This window comes from Aotus nancymaae, unplaced genomic scaffold, assembly GCF_030222135.1.
Source record: "Aotus nancymaae isolate 86718 unplaced genomic scaffold, 86718_ANA_hifiasm-v0.15.2.pri h1tg000003l, whole genome shotgun sequence".
Lineage (NCBI taxonomy): Eukaryota > Metazoa > Chordata > Mammalia > Primates > Aotidae > Aotus > Aotus nancymaae.
This window is the reverse complement of record NW_026988414.1, coordinates 27,117,473-27,131,481: the sequence shown is the minus strand read 5'-3', so window position 1 is coordinate 27,131,481 and position 14,009 is coordinate 27,117,473. Positions and strand designations below refer to the sequence as shown.

The 14,009-nt window shown below is 35.6% G+C and overlaps 1 protein-coding gene across 1 annotated transcript; it reads right to left on the bottom strand.

Annotated features, from left to right (window-relative positions):
- Positions 1–243: 243 nt before the first annotated feature.
- On the bottom strand, positions 244–1,206 carry LOC105707939 (olfactory receptor 13C7-like). Its single transcript, XM_012439011.2, has one exon. It carries the CDS (start codon positions 1,204–1,206, stop codon positions 244–246), a length of 963 nt encoding a protein of 320 aa, XP_012294434.2.
- Between the last annotated feature and the right edge of the window lie 12,803 nt (positions 1,207–14,009).

Genomic DNA, 14,009 nt, shown 5'->3' with positions numbered 1-14,009 from the left:
AAGGTGGTTTGGATGAGAATCCTTCTATCCATAAGTTTCTGTTCCTCTTTTCCTTAACTCTGCCATGAAGAGAAAAAGAACTCAGTCCTGGATTTCCCTCTTTCTTTTAAATATTAGGAAGAGAAAAATGAGAATTTCAGGAATTCATGGAATCATCAACCCTCATATTTATTTTGGAAACTCTGAGTGAGAACTAGCCCTATATTCAGAGTAAAATTATTTTTAAAATAAATAAAGAAGCATTCACATTCTTTCTGAGAAGCATTTTTGACACAGTATACTCTTCACTGCTGCCTTCACATCTTTGTTCCTCAAACTATAGATGAGAGGATTAAGCAACGGTGTCACCACTCCATAGAAGAGGGAGATGATTTTGTCTGTGACTTGTTCTTTGTCTGCACCAGAAGAGTCTTTAGCCTTGGGCTTTGCATACATGAAAAGGATGGTTCCGTAGAATATAATCACCACCGTTAGGTGGGCCGAGCAGGTGGAGAAGGCTTTGCGCTTTCCTTCTGCGGAAGGAATTCTCAGAATGGTGGAGAGAATAAAAACATACGAAACAAAAATAAAAAGTACTGGCCCTACAAGAAAAATCATATTAGCAACAACCATGCTAATAATATTTATGGAGATATTAGCACAGGCCAATTTTAAGACAGCCAAGATTTCACAAGTAAAATGATTAATGACGTTATCCCCACAGAAAGGAAGCCTCATTGCAAGGGATGTTTGCAACACAGAATTGATGCCTCCTGCAATCCAGGACCCAGCAGCCATGGACACATACGCAGATTTGTTCATGATAATAGGGTATCGTAGAGGGCTACAGATGGCCACATAGCGGTCAAATGCCATCATACTTAGAAGGACACACTCTGTTGCTCCCATGGCAAAAGAGAGGAACATTTGCACTCCACATCCAGAGAAGGAAATAGTTTTCTTTGAAGTTAAGAAGCTGCTGAGAAATAGTGGGATAGATGAACTAGTATAGCAGATGTCCAAGACTGATAAGTTACTGAGGAAAAAGTACATGGGAGTGTGCAAGTGTGTGTCATAAACACTCACAATGATGATGACTCCATTTCCCAATAGGATCACCAAATACATACACAGGACCAGCACAAAGTAAATGGCCTCTAGCTCTGGGTAGCCAGAAAGCCCCAGCAGGACAAATTCTGTCACAAAAGACTGATTAGACTTTCCCATGCTAATATTTTCTTTGACCAAGAGAAATTCTGTAGTGGCTGGAATGTATGTGGATCTTTTATACCAATGTCTGTAAGAATCATTTGCGTTCTCGAATGGCTTCCCTTATGAGTAATAAAGACCTGTAATTGGGTACACAAATAGCATAAGAATATGTTACGGCCCTCTAAGTTAAGATCAGTTAGACTTCCAGACTTCATGAAGGAGTCCTCAGCTCTCAAAAAGAATATTCTTGTTAGAGAATAGATTAAGAACACATGCAACTGAGCTAGAATTATGAATCTTTTGCATTATGAATTTAAAATTATTTTAATACGTTACCATCATATTTTGACCAAATAATCCAGAACAAATAGAAAATGTATGACATATTACTAGCCAACAGATATCTGACCCTTTTTACCAATATTATTATCTGTAACCAAATAGTTTTCTTCACACTACGTTATACCTAACAAAATTGCTGTTCTTCAGTTACTAAAACAAAGCTGTATGTGAAAGTTCCGCTTCAATGGTAACTTAATCTTAATTTCAGAAGAGTCCTGCAGGCTAAAAGAATAAATAGAAAAGATTTTTTTTTTAGGAAAAAGAACTTTTGGTTATTCCTAATTTAGGGGAAATATGAATACCTGAAATATTCCAAGAATATTGACTAGAGAAGAAGTATTACTTATAAAATAATAAAGGAAAAAATTGAGATAAAATTATTCTTGTTTGTCTTTTTCAATACAGATTAAGAAATCTTTCTAGGTCACCCTATTGTTCTGCCTGACATACACAATGAATAAAAAGTTGACCTCAGAAAAACTCTAGTGTACATTTCTTAGTCTATAATCAAATCATAAATAAATGTATAAATTAAAGAATTTCAGTAACAAGGGATTTGCTCTTTTACCTTTAGAGGTAAATATGAGAAAATACATATTGTCTTCTTCCTGCACAAAAGTCAGCTTTCTCTGTTCTAACAGCTGTTCTGCTGATCTTCCTCTCACTGCATATTCAGAAATACCCATGGTAATGAGAGGAAGGTCACTCAAAAAGTTCTTAAACACAGCAATTTGCTATAATTATTTGTATCCCCATTTGATATAATATGGAGTATTTCTATATTTAAATGCCAAAAGCAGAAGTCCTACATTTTTAATCAAATTGCTAGCCTCATAAGTTCCATCTCAATCATTTCACAAAGATAACTAAAAGAACTCCTTCTCAGTTCTCATTAAAATCAAGTAGCTGCCATTGCTATTGTAAAAGCCAACTAATCATTGGCAAAATAGAAACTAGTTCTAGTAACAATGAAAGCTGGGGCTCTTTGCAGTCTTTTCACTAGCAGAGGATTCTTTAAAAGACCAGTCAATGAAGCATCAAAGCAACTTAAAGTGTTTGCTGCTTTGAGGATGCTTCAAATCCCAAAAGTAATTTAAACCTCACAATGTGGATTGGACAGAATTTTAAAACTTTCTAGTACTTTTGGGATGAAGTCCCTCAGAAGCAATTAAAACAAAGTTGCTAATACAATTTAATTAAAGTTTAACTCATAAAACAGTAACATGTCATAGCTTTACATTCTCTGGGAGGAGCCAGTTTAGGAATGCTACCGAGGTAAAATGGCCAAGACCTGGAAATTAGCATTCACTAAATCGGATGGAGACATGTGGCAATAATCTGTGACACTTAATTCAAAATGATGCTTTGTTGTTCTTAATAAATGAACTGTTAGTCACATTTATTTTGACCATTAATCCTGGAGTCTTAGCATCCATAAGCTTCATACTGGTCTCATTGGCCCCTCTTAACAGTCATAATCATATGCACGGTCATTTTAATTTTGTTCATTCATACCCTCTGTTCAAATATATATGCGATATCCCAACCTCATTCAACCTGCCCTTTAGTTATGTCCACACTAGCATGGCACAACATGAGTCCGACCACAAAACAATTTCCTTGAGTGAGCAAGCCTTACTTTACAACAGGAAAAGAAATTCTGACTTGAATTATTTATAACACTTATCATAACTATCTTTTGAAATGGATATCAACCCTTAAAGAACTCAGTTACTTTACATAAATATGACAAAATAATCTTTCAGCATGGAAACAAGTGGAACCACCATGTGTAATGTTAAAAAGAAGGGAATAAAATTAGACAACAGTGCTCTTTTTTGTCAGTGGACAATATTTTTAAAAAGTTACTGAGCCTGAGATGTAACATAATCCTGAAGAATGGGTAAACTATGCCATGAAAAAATGGTATCATATACTTCCACAAATCAAATTTGAAATAAAAAATTCTCAGAGTTGTTAACTTTATGCAAGAATATATTCAATATACTGGTTTGAAAGGCAGATGTTGGGCATGTTTTCTCACTAATGAATATTCAGTGGACGAAAGAATTCAACAGGTTGAAAGTGACACTGTAGAAGCTATACTATAAAGCAAATAGAGGATAGACTGTAACTGTAAAATAATTTATAAGCAAACTCTGCAAAACAAAACAAAAATGTCGAGGAAAGCCAAATCATTAGAGAAATATAATTAATGAGGTATGTAATATCGATGCTTATAATTTATTTAATTTTTTTTGAGACAGGGTCTCATGTTGTCGCCCAGGCCGGGCTGCAGTGGCACAACCACAGCTCACTGCAGCCTCGACCTCCCAGGCTCAAGTGCTCCTGCCACTTCTCTTCCTCTCAAGTAACTGGGACTACAGACATGAACCACCATGCCCTGGTAATTTGTGTATTTTTTTGTAGAGGGGTGGTGTCACCATGTTTCTCAGGCTCATCTCAAACTCCTGGGCTCTAGCAACCCTCCCGCCTCAGTCTCCCAAAGTGCTGGGATTATAAGCATGAGCCACTGCCACACCCAATCAGATGCTTATAATTTATTACAAACAACAAATACATTGTGTAAGCATTATCCATGCAATATTTTTATTTTATCACAGCACACTTATGCAAGGAAATTAAAAATAATTCAAAGTTAATTGTGTCATGTATTTTTGTTTGCTAATATGGTAACTCTAACTTCCTGTGACCAAGACTCACATGGAATTCAGTCTAAGCCTGATTACCCCAACTAGCATCACCATCAGTTTCAACCACTCGCAGGCACTGGAGAGAGTATGAGACCCAGATCTCTGGGCATTGCTACTCATAATGATACTCCCAGACAGTACTATTTTCAGAACTTTCAAATGAGAAACAGAGAATATTCAGTCTTTGTTTGGGCTGCTATAACAAAATACCAAATACTGAGTGGTTTATAAACAACAGAAATTTGTTTCTCACATCTCACAGTCCTGGAGACTGAGAAGCCCAAGTTCAAGACACCAGCAGATTCAGTATCTGCACAGGTCCTATTCCTCATAGACATCTGTTTCCAATGAACCTCTCATGAAGGAAGGGGTGAGGAATCTTCTGGGATGTCTTTTATAAGGGCAGTATTCCCATTCATAAGGGCTGTACTCTTATGACCCAATCCCCTTCCAAAGGCTTCACTTCCTAATACCATCACCTGGGGATTAGGATTTCAGCATATAAATGGGAGGGGGGACATAAACATTCTGTCAATTGCACAGTATATTTTGCTAAGCCATTCTAGTGGATACAGAATTATATTACTTGTTGTCTCAGATGTACCAAGACACCACAAAAATATCACCTATAGCTGCAACCCTCCATCCCTCTCCATAATAGTAATTTCAGGAAAGTGTAACTTACCAATAATGACCCAAGAAGAAATACAAAAATATGAATAGCCTCATATCTACTTTTTTTAACTTTTCATTTGAGATTCAGAGCAAGTTGCAAAATAGTTTAGCGATGTCCTGTATATCCTTCATCTAGTTTCTCCCAGTGGTTACTTCTTCCATAACTATAGTATGATATGAGACCCAGAGAACTGACATTAGTATAATGTGTGAATAGTTTTATACCATTTTATCACATGTACAGATTTGTGTAACCACAACCCCAAACAAAATACAGAACTGTATCATCATAACAAATATCTCACTTGTGCTACTCCTTCTCTCTCCTGAATCCCTAAGCCCTGGAACCACTAATCTGTTTTCCATTTCTATAATTTTGTCATTTCAAGAATGTTCTATGAATGGGATCATGGAGTAGTGATGTTTTGAGATTGTCTTTTTTTTACTCATAAAATTCCCTTTATATCCACCCAAGTTATTTTATCAACAGTTTGTTACTTTTATTTTCTAAATAGTATTTCATGTCATAAATATATCACGGCTTGTTAACAATTCACCTATTGAAGGATATCTTTGTTGTTTCCAGGTTTTGGCTATTACAATTAAAGCTGCTATGAACATTCATGTTCAGCACTTTTTGTGGATATAAAATTTTGTTTCTCTGAAATAAATGCCTAGGAACCCATTGCTGGGTCATACGGTAGTAAATGTTTAAATTCTTAAGAAACTTTGGAACTATTTTCCAGATCAGCTGTTATATTCCCAACAATTTATGAGAGATGCATTTTCCCTGCATTCTCACCAGCATTGAGCATTGTCGTTATTTTTTACTTTAGCCATGCTAATAATAGATGCATGGTGATATCTCACAGTGATCTTAATCTCCATCTTCCTAGCAGCTAGTGAGTTGAACATATTTTCATGTGCTTATTTGACATCCATATCTTCTCTTCAGTAAAATGTCTTTTCATATCTTTTGCTCATTTTCTAATTAGATTATTTGCAGGGTTTTTTTAATGTTGAGTTTTGAGAGTTTTTTAAATATTCCAGCTATGAATCTTTTGTCAGATATATGATTTTAAAATGTTTCCATCCAGTCTGTATATTGTCCTTTCATTCTGTTAACAGAGTCTTTTGAAAGCTTTTAATCTTGAAGAAGTTCAGTTTGTAAATTTTTCTCATTTATAGATTATGTTTTTTGGTGTCATGTCTTTAAGATGTATCACTAAGCCTAGGTACTGAAGATTCCCTCCTGGATTATATTAGTTGATTTTTCAAACATTTCAATCTGCCTTGCATCTGGAATAAACTCCATTAAGTTATGAATAATGTTTTAAATATTGTAGAAGTTAGTTCGTTAATATTTTGTTAGAGGTTTTCGCATCTATCTTTATGAAGGATATTAGTCTTCATATTTATGAAGGATAAAATTTTCATCTTTTTTGCTAGCTTTGATTTTCTTCAGCAGAGTCATATTAGCTCATAAAATGAGTTGGGAAATGTTTCCCCTTCTTTTATTTTCTGTAAAAGATTATGTAGAATTGTTGTTAAACTTTTTAAATTTTGGTAGAATTCTCTAGTAAACCCATCTGGGCCTGGATATTTATTTTTTGAGAGATTTTCAAATATGAATTCAATTTAATATTTATAGGGATATTCAAATTGTCGATCTCATAGATGATCTACAGTTTTTAGCTCTAAATTCTGAAATTAGAATAGAGAGAAACATCTCTAATCATGCAAGCTCCTATTTTAAGAACTAAAGAAAAACAAATAAGTAGTTTGTGATTTTCAGGGAATTGGTTCATTCATCTAAGATATCAAATGTGTGTCTTGTTTTTGTATTCCCTTATAATACAACCCTTTCGGTGTCTGTAGGCTCTATAGAAGTATAGCATTTACGATACCGATCATTTATTTCTGTTTTTTCTTTATTAATACTAAAGTCTTGTGAATTTTATTAACTTTTCAAAGATCAGTCTTTTCGTTTGGTTGATTTTTCTCTATTGTTTTTCTCTTTTCAAATTATTTTACTTTCTACTTCTACCTTTATTACTTTCTTTCTTCTGCATGTTGGTGTTTAATTTGTTCTTCACTATTTACTTCTTAAAATAGAAGCTTACATGATTAATTTGAGATGTTTCTCTCTATTCTAAGAATTTAGAGCTAAAAACGTCCCTCTCAGCACTGCTTTAGCTGTGTCCCACAAATCTTAATATATTTTTATTATCATTTGGTTCAATTTTTTTATCATTTTCCTTTAGATTTTCTCTTTATCCAAAGATTATTTAGAAGTGTGTTTTTACTTCAAAATATTTGCAAATTTTTATGTTATGTTTCTGCTATTGATTTCTAGTTTTAGTCTACTCTTAGAACTAGAGCAAAAAAAAAAGCTCAGTGATCTTTAAAAACTATGTGTCCTCACTATTATGCCAGTGATTTAGAAATACTGGAATCCAGCACCTTTTCACAAGTATTTGTTATCTGCTTCAGGAATAACAGATATGTCCTAAGAAAAAAATGCTTGAGGCCGGGTGTGGCGGCTCATGCCTGTAATCCCAGCACTTTGGGAGGCCAAGGCGGGCGGATTGCCTGAACTCAGGAGTTCAAGACCAGCCTGGGCAACACGGTGAAACCCTGTCTCTACTAAATGCAAAAAATTAGACTGGCATGGTGACATGCGTCTGTAGTCCCAGCTTCTAGAGGGACTGAGGCAGGAGAATTGCTTGAACCCAGGAGGCAGAGGTTGCAGTGAGCTGAGATCACACCATTGCACTTTATCCTGGGTGACAGAGAGAGACTATCTCCAAAAAAAAAATGAAAAAGATGCTTAAAGCATCTTTACCTATCCAATGAAATGTTTGGTGATAAAAGAAAATCTCTTTAGACAAACCTTCAGAACATAATTATCAATCAAAGCACACTGCCTTGCTATTATCAACCAAAGCATACTGTTTCCAAGCATAATAATCTTGACTCCAATTATTTGTCAGATTTTGCATACAATTTACTGGATGCCAATATCATTTTCTTCTAAGATACAGAAGTTTCTAACCTACCAAATAATGTTTAAAGATAAATTAACACAACAGTCAAGTCTCATGGAAGTAAAAGCATCTAATTCATCACCTCATGCTTAAGTATCCTCTGAAACATCCATAACAGGCTGTTATCGACCTTTCTTGCACACCTCTAGTAATGGAAAGCTCATATCTCATGAGGAAATCTAGTTGTAACTGTCAAAAACTGCTTGTATGAATCCAAAGTTTGTTCTTTTTGTGTGTATATTTTCCACTTTTTGTTTTTAGTTGTATTCTTTGAAACAATTACCACTTGAATTTATTTTTAGAACTAAAATTAGCATTACAGTTTGTATTTTAGAGTAGATTTTTCTTATAATTAGCAAAGATCTTTTCATTCATTCATTGAACAAATATATATGAACCTACACCCTTCTGGGTAATGTTAAACAACATGAGCGCTGGTGTTTTAGATGGAATCTGAACCCAGATCTTTTTCATTCTAAAAGCCATTCCTTATTTTTCGTTTTCTGCTACTATCCAGATTCTTTTCAACTTGGAGATTATGGTCATCTATTTGGTTTCACAGTATCTAAACTTTTTTAATTCTATGCAGTCTGCTACCTCTTCCAAATTAATCTTCCTAATTCATGGTGTTCATCATCACCAACAATTCAAAAACTTACCTTGGCTTTCCAACTAAGACGTAAACACTTTGACCTGATACTAATGTCCCTCCAAAAAACAACTACCATCTAAGAGTCCAGATTATCTCCTTGGGCAATCTCGTTCACTCTATGGTTTCAATGCATCATCAATAAACTGGTGAATCCAAATCTATAGGCCTCATCCCAGATGTCTCTCCTGGGCATTTTATGGTAGCCTCTTATCTAAATGCAGTAAGTAAAACACATGCCTTTCACTAACTATGTTAACTTATACTACATTATCTTCCTGTTACTTTCCCATTATGAAAAGCAATGTTACCCCCTGTTCCTTTAATTTCCAAAATGCTTAAACTGATCTGCATAGTTGTCTAAGATCTAGATCTTAAATAATGTTTTAGCTTCTTATTTCACAAAATTTCAGCTCTTCCTACTGTTCTTTATCCTATGATAGACCAAAACAAAGCTGCTTTTAATTCTTAGAATATACCACCTTTTTCCACCACCACCCCTATCTAGAAAAGGAAGAGCAATGGAGAATTTTTGAGGGAGAAAGAATAGCATAGCATGTGCAAAGGGTAGGGAGCACTTTCTTTTCTTGTTTTATTGCTATTATCCTTTTCCCAGAATATCTTGAAGATGTCATTCTTGACCCCCTAGTCTGGGTTAGGCAACCTTCCTGTGTGATCTGATAACATCCTGTACCTCCTTTAATACAGCACTTACCACACATGATTGCAATTACCTGTTAATTATCTGTTCCCACAAAACGGCAAGCACCTTAAGAATAAGCCACCATCTCTCTCTTGTTAATCATTGTGATTCCAGCATTGACTCAAGTGCCTGACATATTTTTAACCACTCAGAATGTAAGTGTTATATTGTTCACTTCCCTTTCAATTCCTAACTGATTAATGGTACCATCAAATCTGTTTAAACTATCAAAACTTATAAAGTTGGCCTCCTAGAAAAATGCTCAACTTCAGTAGTCATCAGGGAAATAAAAAATAAAATATTATGCTACCACTCCCACCATAACAGCTAAAATGAAAAACAGAGATAATATCAAGTGTTTCCAAAGATGTAAAGCAAGTTAAATTCTTACATACTGCTGGTGGGAGTGTAAATTGGTACCAATACTTTATAGAACTGGGGTCATGTATAAAGCTAAGTATTTACATACTTTATAACTCAGAATTTTTCTGAACTATATATTCAATAGAGTGATTGTATACAAATGTACACCAAAAGATGCATATAAGGATGTTAATAAAAGCACTATTCATACCATATGCAAACACTACAAAAATATAAATGTTTATCACAAGTAGAATAATGGAATATTTAGCATGGAGAATAAAGAAGGTACAACTTCAAACAATACGATATTGGTTAAAGGTATACATAAGACATGATAGTTGAAACACATAAAATTAATATGTAGTATTAAAATACTATATATCTATTAACTCTGAGGAGCTTTGGGGGTGCTTTCTCTGTTTTTCATCTGAGTCCCATAAAGCATTCAATATACTATAGCACTTATAATTTGAGCATTTTCAACAAATAACTAGACAGAGAACCCACTAAATACAGATCCCAATGCATTGCCTAAGATTTCAATAAATGTCTTCCATAATTAACATTGTGTTATTATTACATTATTACATAAGCTGAAATTTATATGGCTCATTCTCTAAAAAAAAGAAAAAAAAAAACAGTCCAGGAACCAAAATAATTTTCAACCTCTACTTAACTTCCTTAAAAACCATGGAAGGAATCCAAGTATTTATTACCACAGTAACACTTGTAAAAATTCCTTTTTCTTTTATCCACTGGCATTGTAGCACCCAGCTGTTTTGGAGCCTCTCTCCATTTTCCAGCTTTGCTTTTTCTTTCTCCCTCTCTCTTGCTTCATTTCATATTCTAGTATTATTTTGACATCAATATCTTTTATCAGGAAAAATAAAATCTATCCTCCTTGGAGCAGGAGTTCAGGGGATGGTAAGTTTTAAAAGAAGGAAAAAAACAGACTTTAAGTATTGAGGATCATGTTAGTGAGCTAGGATATATATTGATTTTATCTCACATTTTAAATTCTTTTGGAGATTATAAAGATCAATAATTGGAAATTCCTGCTTTTTTGAGAGGTGGATTATGAAAAGAGTTGAACATTAATATTCCCAAATCAAGGATTTTTTCTGTCACAGTATTACTAAACTCAAATGCCACATCTTCTGGGAAGCCTTTACTAAAATCTTCCAGGAAGAAAAAACTCCTACCTAAATATTCAGTGTATCAATATGCTTTTTCGTGTCTCTTTTATAATTTGTATTATATATTGTACACTATTTATTCAGAGGGATTTAGTTGAAAGCACACATTTTAGAAATCAGGAAGAGATAGATAAAAATCCCAACTCTGTAGTTCACCAGGAGCATAAAATTTAAAGTCTTAAAGTGGAGTCCTCAGGAAATAGATGTTCATTATAGTTCTTTGTTGAATGAATGAAGGCGTGATTGCCTTTCACTCACTGAAGCTAAGCAAGCTTAGTTACCATTACTGCAATAAGCCTTACCAATCACTGCTGCCTCTGCACCTTTGTTCATGCCATTCTCTCTATCTAAAATCAAAATCTGTCTAATCCATCAAAATCCAAGTCCCTCCTCAAAAGCCTCCTCTGCCTTAAAGCTCCTACTGTATCATTTTAACTAAATTGCATGAATTTAGCAATCTTTCATAATATTTATAATACGAAGATTTATTATCTATTTGTGTGTTGTTTGTATATCCTGCTTTATTGAAAGGTCATTAGAAGCAGAGTTACTGGTCTTTATACTCTCCACAATCAACACATTGATACTGTGGATAACTGCGATTTGCCTTTTTTCATGATGTGTATTCAACTTTTTTAAACAGGCATTTTTCTTTCGAAGGACGTGTCTTGTATGATGTTGTTACAGGGAATACACACCACTAGCAATAAGCCTGGTTGAGAAAGCATTCTCTTCAATAGTGCTTCAGGCCAGGTGTGGTGGCTCACGTGTGTAATCCCAACACTTTGAGAGGCCACGGCAGGCAGATCACTTGATGTCAGGAGTTTGAGACCAGCCTGGCCAACATGGTGAAACCCCATCTCTAAACACACAAAAAATTAACTGGGCATGGCAGTGTGTGCCTGTAGTCCCAGCTACTCAGGAGACTGAAGCATAAGAATCGCTTGAGCCCAGGAGGTGGAGATTGCAGTGAGCCAATATTGCCTATTGCATTCCAGCCTGGGTGACACAGCGAGACTCTGTTTATTTAAAAATAAAAAAGTGTTTCAGTGTTGTTCAGTTGGGTTTGTCTCACCTGGGTGTAACAACCGTGACTATAATAGGTCAGAGAGAGTCTATCTAATTGAATTACACACAGATAATAATCCCTGAGCTAGTGTCTTAAGGTCATTATCTAACAAGAAGAAATATTAATCTATAAACCAGTAATTCCTACATATGTATCTCCATCTCTGACTTCCCTAACATCCAGATTCATATATCGAACTTCCTACTACACATTTCCCCTTAGATAAAGTGTGTCAAGACAAAGAGTTGAATGTAGAACTGCTGATTCTGTCCTTATTTGGTTTCATCTGCCCTATCTCAGGAAATGTACCACCACTTATACAAATCCAATGCACCAGAAAAATTCTGTCAGTTTGACCCAAATTTTATATTGAACCTGAACACTTCAGTTGCTACCACTCCAGTCCAAGGTATCATCCCATCTACACTACTGAAATGGCTTTCAAAATCATCTCCCTGCTTTCATTCTTGTTCTGCTACAAGTCATTCTCCAGTAGCTTAGCTAAGGTGGTTTTTTTTGGTGGGGGAGGGGAATTCTTTTTTTTTTTTTTTGAGATGGAGTCTCACACTATCATCCGGGCTGGAGTGCAGTAACGTGATCTCAGCTCACTGCAACCTCTGCCTCCCAGGCTCAAGCCAGTCTCCTTGCCTCAGTCTCCTGAGGAGCTAGGATTACAGGCACCCGCCACCACACCCAGCTAATTTTTTGTATTTTTAATAGAGACAGGGTTTCACTATGTTGGTCAGGCTGGTCTCGAACTTCTGACCTTGTGATCCACCCACCTTGGTCTCCCAAAGTGCTGGGGTTACAGACATGAACCACCACGCCTGGTCATGTTATTTTAAAAATGTAAACCATATGATGTCATGCTTTTACTAAAAACCATCTAAATATTAAATATTACCATTATAAGTAAAATCCACTCCTTACCATGGCCTACAAGGGTCTCCATAATCTGACCCCACCTACGTCTCCAATGTCATCTCCTACCTCCTTCCCATGCTCACTACAGTCTACATCTGTTGTCTTCTTGCTGTTTCTCAGACATACCCAAGCCTTTGTTTTGCTGTTCCCTCTACCTGGCACAGTCTTTTCTGGTCTCCGAGGTTTCTCTCTCCTTTAACTCAAGTCTTGGTAAAGAACTCATCATACTTTGTTTTCCTTCATAGCACTCACATTTCCCAAAATTGCATTATATATTCATTGTTTTATGAGCTTATTGTCTAATCTCTCCACAGGAATGTAAGCTCCACAAAGGTGAAGACTTTTTCTTATTATTGTTAAGCAATGTTAAACAAATATTATGTACTCTATAAACATTTGTTGAATTGAGAATGACTGAACACATACATTGCAGGACAGCCCTATAACTTGTATACTTTGGAATATATATATAGCAAAATACATACACACACATTTTGGCATTCACTATAAGTTTCTGTTTTTTTCTGATTTGATTACTGACAGGAACCCTAAGGTAGTAATTAAAGGACTACTTTTTTTTTTTTTTGAGGCGGAGTCTTGCTCTGTCACCCAGGCTGGAGTGCAATGGCACGATCACGGCTCACTGCAACCTCCACCCCCCACCCCCCACCCCGGGTTCAGGTGATTCTCCTGCCTCAGCCTCCTGAGTGGCTGGGATTACAGGCACATGCTACCACACCCAGCCTAAAGGACTACTCTTTATACATTTTAGTCTATTTACCTTTCCTCCAGGTTCCACTGATCCTTCTGTTTTCATATGAGTTGCTTGTTATATTTGGTATGTGATGGACTTGGTTACTCCTGGTTTTAGGACTGACTTATTTCACTTTAAAGATAAGTTTAGAATGTCTTGCAAAATGCTGGCTACTTGTTACTCAGTATTCCCTCACTCTTGCTCTCTCTGTCTCCCCGCTGCAATAAAGCTCTTTTTATTCCCCAAATCTAAATTCTTGGACTCCTGTCAGTCTACTTGCAAGAATTCATAGGTTTGGTTGTCTGTTTTTTGGTGATAGGGAAGGTAATAATATTTACTGCTGGAAACAGTCACATCTCAATTGGAGTACAAGCTGAAA

Coding starts and splice junctions, on each gene's coding strand:
- LOC105707939 (XM_012439011.2), bottom strand. CDS start 1,206: ATGGGAAAGTCTAATCAGTCTTTTGTGACAGAATTTGTCCTGCTGGGG.